The 9357-nt window shown below is 40.6% G+C and overlaps 1 protein-coding gene across 1 annotated transcript in view; it reads left to right on the top strand.

Annotated features, from left to right (window-relative positions):
• The first annotated feature begins 1820 nt into the window (after nt 1–1820).
• The window catches only part of LOC138946941 (WD repeat, SAM and U-box domain-containing protein 1-like), a 31146-nt gene continuing 23609 nt past the window's right edge, over nt 1821–9357 (top strand). Inside the window, exons 1-5 of the mRNA XM_070318361.1 lie at nt 1821–1955; nt 2646–3074; nt 4244–4443; nt 5814–5912; nt 8630–8723. Of these exons, the coding sequence (XP_070174462.1) occupies nt 2665–3074; nt 4244–4443; nt 5814–5912; nt 8630–8723 (803 nt within the window). The 5' untranslated portion in view covers nt 1821–1955; nt 2646–2664. The remainder of the gene's footprint in view (nt 1956–2645; nt 3075–4243; nt 4444–5813; nt 5913–8629; nt 8724–9357) is intronic.

Genomic DNA, 9357 nt, shown 5'->3' with positions numbered 1-9357 from the left:
AGGTTGCCTAATATGGACCGGCCGGCGCCTAATATGGACCGTGCACCTCCTGTTCTGACAAACTAAGGGCGCTAGAGCGTTAATAAACATTTCTTTCACTATATTTACCCTCTCTAGATAACTTGCACATGTAAAAACAGTTGCAGAAACACAAACCTTAAAACATGTGAATTGGCCATTCTGGGCAGCGTTCACTCTAAACGGACTCGTTTCTGGCCACAGACAAAGCTGTCATCACACAACAATTGCTCAATATGACAGCTAAGACTGTATTTGTTACATTTTAGCAGTGTTGACCCCGAGTTTCTACTGCAAACAAAAAAATAATAGCAAAATCTGAAACTATGTGTATGTCCCCTAATATAAATACGGACCACCTTCAACAAATAGAAGAAAATAAAAGCTAAAGGCTGGTTTCATTAATTCATTGAGAAGCTTGCTGAAAATAACCTATTACTAGCCCTCCAGCTTTCCAAAAAATATAACAAAATTAGACTTCTTATCGTGGAAGTTGATATTTTCATTTATTTTCTCTCTATTTTTGATAACTTGAGTTTCTTTAGTTTCCTGTTGTGCTTCAAATAACGTTCTCGTTAAACCGAAACAAATACATCTTAAGCATGATTGAATTAGTCTGAATTGCACACTTAGTTAACGTTGTATCATGTTATTTTGAAGTAAAGGGGGCTTTCAAGTTATACAGTGATTCGTGAGCGCCTTTTCACGGGTCCATATTGGGCGCCCAGGCCCCTATTATGGACGCTAGTTTAGTGTGATTTGTTCTGTATTTAATTTTTGGTGAATAAAGCTTATTCGCTCTAATTAGGCCTAACGGTTAACTAAAGAGAGAAGGACTACCAAACACAAAATGAAACTTCTTTACAAGAAAACAAGTTAGTTAACAGCATGAAACAAAAAGTGGTCCGTATTAGGCAACCTTCCCCTATTGATGTTGATGAGGCATTGTTCAAAAAATCAGAAGCTGAATAATTTTTTTTATTCAAGGGCCAGATGATAAGAAGCCAGTTCGATCATGTATACCCATGCACAAAAAAATTATCAAAGTTAGGTACAATCTCTCTCTCTCCCTCTCTCTCTCTCTCTCTCTCTCTCTCTCTCTCTCTCTCTCTCTCTCTCTCTCTCTCTCTCTCTCTCTCTCTCTCTCTCTCTCTCTCTCTCTCTCTCTCTCTCTCTCTCTCTCTCTCTCTCTCTCTCTAACAGGTGTTACCCCTCAATGGGCGAGGGCCGGATGTAAAAAAGCATGTATACATTGCTTATTCTGTCAAAATAAAATTCTCGTAAAATAAATTTCAATTCAATTCAATTCAATTCAATTCAATTCAATTCTCTCTCTCTCTCTCTCTCTCTCTCTCTCTCTCTCTCTCTCTCTCTCTCTCTCTCTCTCTCTCTCTCTCTCTTATCTGTTGTCCCCACGAGGTTGCACTATTGGCATTGCGCATTAGTTTGCTTGACCTTGTCTCTCTTAGCGTAATCGCCGAGTGGCCGTGTCATTACCACGGGCCGCTCCATCAGTTTCAGTTGTTATGCGGCTAGCTACCACGGTGTTTCAGATCAGTTCTAGTGTCTTTTTCTTCGATGCTCTGTACTTATTTCTGTCCTGCCAGAAGTTAAGTTGAAAGATTGCTCTATCTGATGCACAAAAGGTATGTCGAGCGTACTGTGGGTTATGCGAAATCAGTGCTAATGTTGATGAAAGCTATATAAATATAATAATACGAGAAGTCTAAAATCGAAAGTAAGATACGAAACTGTGGCTGAGAATTGTGTAATGCAGTCACATGATCTTTCGCAATTCAAAATGGAGTAGTTTGTATTAAAACATTGTGGTTGAAACTGGACAGTTGTTGTTTCTGGTTCCTTCTGAGCTGACAGGCAGACGTAGAGGTTCTTGCGATAGCATTGTCTGATGCACGTGCATTTCTAACCCAGAAACAGTAAGTTAATCGAATCATTTCTCAGATTACACAAGCTCTTTCTCTTCTTACGAGCGCCGGAAAGAACGCTCTTGTACTTTTTTTTAGGTGGATTTGTATCGTCCGTTCGTCGATACTTGGCGAAAGGTATTTTATTGTCGAAGCGAAAAACAAAACAAATTAGTAATTATTGATGTTGAACGTTTGTATTTCTAAATCAAAGCAATCTAATAGTTGCTTTGGTTAAATATGCTTACTTGATCATTTGTGTAAACTGAACTTTGGCTTCAATGGACCCCAGTATCCAGGTTTCCCAATTGCTTCGTTTCCGGCCGATTTATGTGGAGCACGTGATGCGCACAAAAATTATTGGCGGTCTAGAAGTGTCGTCTGGGCAATGATCGCGGCGGCTTTCTTGACCGCCAAGGACGACCACGCACGTTGTGAGACGTCATTCGTTAGACCTCAATTCCATTCTCAATTTCTCTTACAAGCTCTCACAAACTTCAAGACAAAGCAAAAGCCAAGGTTCAAAGTTCTCGCAACGTTTAAATCATTACGGGAGCATGTCTCGTGGACATTTTGCAAGAGCTAGCGGCTATAGTGCTAGAATCAGATACTGAAAAGGTCTATTATTTGTAAAATTGTATTAATCAGTGTAATTTTTTTAAATTTCATAACCAGAATAATTTTTGCCGTTCTTCTTTTCAGGTAGACGTACTAACAACTGATGGCGAACATGGTTGCCAGTCTGATCCACACTATATCAACCCACACAGGCGATGTCACTAGTGTAGCGGCCACTCACGGAAAACTGGCCACAACTTCTGGGGACAAAACAGTCAGACTATGGAGTAGCGAAGATTACTCTGAACTTCCTTGCTCCCCGCTTCTCGGACATTCTTACATCATCCACTACTGTACATTTTCCCCGTTGGGGACGATTCTTGCAACTTGCTCGACAGACGGGAAGCTGATATTGTGGGATGTGAAGACAGGGGAGATTCGAGCGCAGTTCGAGCATGAAAGTAAATCCAGCATCAGGGTGTGTAAGTTTTCACCGGATTCGTCTCGCATCGTGTCGGGGAGTGAAGATGACAAAATCTGCATCTGGGAGATTGCAACCAAACAACTAATCAGGTAATAGTACTCAGAATTACAGTTGCTACGGAAACAAAATATATATATATATTTGAGTTTTTGACAGCATATATCTATATATCTATATACGGCTTGTGTGTGTCTGTCTGTCTGTCTGTCTGTGTGTTCACGATTCACGGCCAAAGTTCTCGATGGATCTGCTTAAAATTTGGTGGGCATATTCAGGTAGACCCCGGACACAATTGTGGAAAATTTTGAACACGTGCGTGCTCTCAGCGCACAGCGCTGAACCGATTTTGGTTTTTCTGTACATCCATTCCCAGTAACTCTTCCTTATCTTCCCCAGTGTTTTGCGCGTTTATCTCCCTTCCTTCGTACGGTGCGCCGGCGAAGCCGGGTACTTGGCTCTACTTCTTCCCGGCGAAGCCGTACCCGACGAAGCGGGTATTCATCTAGTATATTATATATATGCTGTCAAAAACTCAAATATATATTTTGTTTCCGTAGCAACTGTAATTCTAGATGAATACCCGCTTCGCCGGGTACGGCTTCGCCGGGAAGAAGTAGAGCCGTACGAAGGAAGGGAGATAAACGCGCAAAACACTGGAGAAGATAAGGAAGAGTTACTGGGGAAAAAATACTCATGTCAGACTCAGAGCTAGGGCAGACTAGAAATGACAGAGGGCAGACAGCAGTTAAAACAATCCCAAACTCATGCACACAAACATCACTACCGCAAGTATTTCCAAATCAGTATAAAACTTTATAATAAGTATAAATTCTTGCTCCAAGTTAGGACAGGAAAAGGTCATGTACATTGATAATTTTACACAAACAAAAATAAAATCTGCTTTATGTCAGATGAACTGAGAGTGATAACCCATTGCCAGTTTTGTTCCCAGTTGATTTAAACAATCTAACCTGTCCATAATGCCGACCCAAGGAATCAATCAAAAGTGGTCATAACAGACAGGTGGTCGCAATGGGAAGGTGAATTATATAGGAAAAATACTGGTCAGGGATCTTTTGGGGTGGTCATTGCGGGAAGATGGTCATTTTGGAGATGTGGTCACGATGGCAGATGTGACTGTATTAGTGAAAAACAGTGAATTAACATGTACTTGAAATCTTAAATTGAACACCATCTGTGTAAACATGAAACATATACTGTAATACTCATTCTATATCATATATTATGTCTCTTGCAGGTCGTTCAGCGGCCATGAAGACACAGTGCAGGCCCTTGCCTACAGTCCTGACGGCCATTTCCTGGTGTCGGGCTGTCCCAATGGCGACCTGTTCGTGTGGGACGCAGCCTACGGCCACGGTCGTTATCTGTCCTTGAAGATCGACGCTCACGACATGGGGGTCACTTGCTGTGAATTCTCCCCCACGTTTGGCTCCGCAAGTAAGTTCAATACTCATGTCCACAGTGGGGTGTGTACGGTGGATCCCCCCTTTTAAGACCTCCGCAAATCTGAGAAAACCAGGTCTTAAAAAGGAGTGAGTCTAAAATGGGGGTACATTTACAGAGGTTATAATGAGAAAATCTAAGAAAACAGGGTCTTGAAACGGAGGAAGTCCTAAATTGGGGGTCTTTAAAGGGGGGTTCCACTGTATAGATATAAACTGTAATTTGTTCATTTTGTGAACACCTTATTCTTCACGCTTTGTATTAGTTATTGGGTGCTGGTTTTTTTTCCACTGTAACAGAACCCCCACCACCTCCACGTACCCCCACCCACCCATCTTCTCACACCACCCTTTCCCTTGCTGTCTTTCTGTAATGTATGCACGTGCCTGTTGCTTTCTTCATTTTACATTTAGTGTCACTGTGTGTCAGTCTCCTACAATATTGGCATTCTGTCGGTCTCCTACAATATTGGCATTCTTTCGGTCTCCTACAATATTGGCATTCTGTCGGTCTCCTACAATATTGGCATTCTTTCGGTCTCCTACTATATTGGCATTCTGTCAGTCTCCTACAATATTGGCATTCTGTTGGTCTCCTACAATATTGGCATTCTGTCAGTCTCCTACAATATTGGCATTCTGTCAGTCTCCTACAATATTGGCATTCTGTCGGTCTCCTACAATATTGGCATTCTGTCAGTCTCCTACAATATTGGCATTCTGTCGGTCTCCTACAATATTGGCATTCTGTCGGTCTACAATATTGGCATTCTGTCAGTCTCCTACAATATTGGCATTCTGTTCGTCTCCTACAATATTGGCATTCTGTCAGTCTCCTACAATATTGGCATTCTGTCGGTCTCCTACAATATTGGTATTCTGTCAGTCTCCTACAATATTGGCATTCTGTCAGTCTCCTATAATATTGGCATTCTGTCGGTCTCCTACAATATTGGTATTCTGTCAGTCTCCTACAATATTGGCATTCTGTCGGTCTCCTACAATATTGGCATTCTGTCAGTCTCCTACAATATTGGCATTCTGTCGGTCTCCTACAATATTGGCATTCTGTTGGTCTCCTACAATATTGGCATTCTGTCGGTCTCCTACAATATTGGCATTCTGTCAGTCTCCTACAATATTGGCATTCTGTTGGTCTCCTACAATATTGGCATTCTGTCAGTCTCCTACAATATTGGCATTCTGTTGGTCTCCTACAATATTGGCATTCTGTCAGTCTCCTACAATATTGGCATTCTGTCAGTCTCCTACAATATTGGCATTCTGTCGGTCTCCTACAATATTGGCATTCTTTCGGTCTCCTACAAGTTGTGTAACCACAAAGAATTGTTTTTCTTAATTCAGGTAAAACAGACTGCCTGGTAGTAAACCTGTTGCTGGCAACGTGTGGAAAAGACCACCTGGTCAAGCTGTGGACATTCACTGCCCAGGTGGGATCTTCAGGTAAGGGTGGGATTTTCACACTGGTAATCAGTAATCAGTAATTTTTTAATTTTTAAAAAAAAATTCTTTGACTGTATTATTATCTGACTGTATTATAATTAAGCAGGCAGTACGTTCATATTCATAATGTCCTCAATGTTTGCTTGTGTTGCCTTTGTAAAAAATAAATAAGTGTAAAAAAAATTATTTACAAAAAAAAGTAATCAAGACCAGTACAGTTGGACCCCCCTTCAGGGCTAACACCTTTGCAATTCTTGCCGGAAATCTGGTTTTTGAAAACTTTTAAAACCAGAAAATCTGGTTTCTTAAAGTTAAACTTTGTTCTTTGTCCCAACAAGATAATTTGTTTAAAAAGCCCCAGCTTTTGGGGTGCGCCGCTGTGGTTCCTGGCCTGTCAGGTTTTTCACTTTTTTTTGGTGTTAGCCGCTGTGGACCCTGGCCTGTCAGGTTTTTCACTTTTGTTTGGTGTTAGCCGCTGTGGACCCTGGCCTGTCAGGTTTTTCACTTTTGTTTGGTGTTAGCCGCTGTGGACCCTGGCCTGTCAGGTTTTTCACTTTTGTTTGGTGTTAGCCGCTGTGGACCCTGGCCTGTCAGGTTTTTCACTTTTGTTTGGTGTTAGCCGCTGTGGACCCTGGCCTGTCAGGTTTTTCACTTTTGTTTGGTGTTAGCCGCTGTGGACCCTGGCCTGTCAGGTTTTTCACTTTTGTTTGGTGTTAGCCGCTGTGGACCCTGGCCTGTCAGGTTTTTCACTTTTGTTTGGTGTTAGCCGCTGTGGACCCTGGCCTGTCAGGTTTTTCACTTTTGTTTGGTGTTAGCCGCTGTGGACCCTGGCCTGTCAGGTTTTTCACTTTTGTTTGGTGTTAGCCGCTGTGGACCCTGGCCTGTCAGGTTTTTCACTTTTGTTTGGTGTTAGCCGCTGTGGACCCTGGCCTGTCAGGTTTTTCACTTTTGTTTGGTGTTAGCCGCTGTGGACCCTGGCCTGTCAGGTTTTTCACTTTTGTTTGGTGTTAGCCGCTGTGGTTCCTGGCCTGTCAGGTTTTTCACTTTTTTTTGGTGTTAGCCGGGGCTGCCCCTTTTGAGACCTCCAAAACTCTGAGAAAATCAGGTCTGAAAAAGTCGCGTAAGGCGAAAATACAACATTTAGTCAAGCTGTCAAACTCACAGAATGAAACTGAATGCAATGCAATTTTTCAGCAAGACCGTATACTCGTAGCATCGTCAGTCCACCGCTCCTGGCAAAGGCAGTGAAATTGACAAGAAGAGCGGGGTAGTAGTTGCGCTGAGAAGGATAGCACGCTTTTCTGTACCTCTCTTCGTTTTAACTTTCTGAGCGTGTTTTCAATCCAAACATATCATATCTATATGTTTTTGGAATCAGGATCCGACAAGGAATAAGATGAAAGTGTTTTAGGGTTATTTAATTTTGATCATAATTTTTATATTTTTAATTTTCAGAGCTTGTTTTTATTCCAAATATAACATATTTATATGTTTGTGGAATCAGAAAATGATGAAGAATAAGATGAACGTAAATTTAGATCGTTCTATAAAAAAAAATTTTTTTTTACTATTTTCAGATTTTTAATGACCAATGTCATCAATTAATTTTTAAGCCACCAAGCTGAAATGCAATACCGAAGTCCGGCCTTTGTCGAAAATTGCTTGGCCAAAATTTCAATCAATTTGATTGAAAAATGTGGGTGTGACAGTGCCGCCTCAACTTTCACAAAAATCCGGATATGACGTCATCAAAGGTATTTATCGAAAAAATGAAAAAAACGTCCGGGGATATCATTACCAGGAACTCTCATGTAAAATTTCATAAGGCCAAAAAAAAAATAGGTGTGGTTACGGTAACATAGCCAAAAAAAATAGGGTAGGTAGGTAGGCAATCACTTTTTTTTTTTTTTTAACTTTTTTTTCTAATGTGTACAAATTAAACCTACTTGACAGGGAAATAAGTGTGCGACACGGGCGCTTTCGCTTTCATTGCGTTTTTTGCACTCGTTTTTTTTTTTTTTTTTTTGACAAATGTAATAAAAAGTTATAGGATCGGCCCCTAAAAATAGGGTAGGTCGGGTTACCGTAACCACACCTATTTTTTTTTTAGGCCTAAAGATCGGTCCAGTAGTTTGGTCTGAATCGCTCTACACACACACACGCACAGACACACACACACACACAGACACACACACACACGCACATACACCATGACCCTCGTCTCGATTCCCCCTCTATGTTAAAACATTTAGTCAAAACTTGACTAAATGTAAAAAGGAGGGAGTTTTAAAATAGAGGTACATTTACACAGATTATGAACAGAAAATTTTAATACGCAAGGTCTTAAAATGGGGAAGTCTTAACATTGTGGAAGTCTTAACATTGTGGAAGTCTTAACATTGTGGAAGTCTTAACATTGGGGAAGTCTTAACATTGTGGAAGTCTTAAAATGGGGAAGTCTTGAAATGGGGGATTCTACTGTATTTCTTTCTGAGCACAAATCCTGGTTTTCTGAGAAAATGTAGTCTTAAAATTGACAGTTTTTATGAATAGAAAATCTGAGAAGGCAAGGTCTTAAACGGGACAAGCCTTCAATCATAGGGTCATAAGATGTAATTCAAAGTGAGTGTTTATATCATTTATATGATGAAGAATATGATCACCTGATGCTTCACATTGATGTTCATGCTGGTATTTTCATTACGTTTTAATTTCAGAGGTGCTACTGAAATGCCACGCCTCCCTACCGGGTCATAGCGACTTTGTCATGTGTTGTGCCTTCTCTCCCTTAGGAAATCTTCTGGCCTCGGGGTATAGTAACCATTATCTTTATCTGTTTTGTTGTTGTTGATTTGTGTTGGGTTGTTTGTCTGTGTGTATTTGTCTGTTTATATGTGTGTGTGTTTTTGTGGGAGTGTGTGTGTGTGTGCATGTCTGTTTGTTTTTGTTAATGTGTGTGCGTCTGTGTGTTCTTTGTTCTCTATTTAGTGCTATATGTTTGTTGTAAAATATAATTGTAAATTGTGAAATTATAATTTATTGTGTTTTTCGTTATGAAATTTTTTCATTATGAGTTTTCTATAGGTCTGTGTTGAGCGTTATTTGAAATCCGTAAGATAAGGTTTGGTATTGCATGTATTGACACCACAAGTCAAGAAATAGCAGGGATTGGCTTGGGTTTTGTCCACTAGAGGTCCATTGACTGACTCAGCCAAAGAATCAATGTCATTTTGCAAACCAATCAGTCAAGAAAAAAACTTTGTTTCCACCACGGGACTGAGAGTATTTTGTTTTCTTTGTCAGCAGAAGCTGTGCACTCAGCCAAGGTAAACGTAGGATCGGCGAGCAAAACAATTAGTATATAGCCGATCCCATTTTTGTTTTAAATACTTTAACTTTCGTCTGCTCGCTAAGTCTTGCTGCGAGTCCTTTCGATCACGACTTT

Source organism: Littorina saxatilis, linkage group LG14 (assembly GCF_037325665.1).
Source record: "Littorina saxatilis isolate snail1 linkage group LG14, US_GU_Lsax_2.0, whole genome shotgun sequence".
NCBI classification, from domain to species: domain Eukaryota; kingdom Metazoa; phylum Mollusca; class Gastropoda; order Littorinimorpha; family Littorinidae; genus Littorina; species Littorina saxatilis.
Note: the sequence above shows the minus strand (reverse complement) of the source record. Positions and strands in the feature narration are given on the sequence as shown.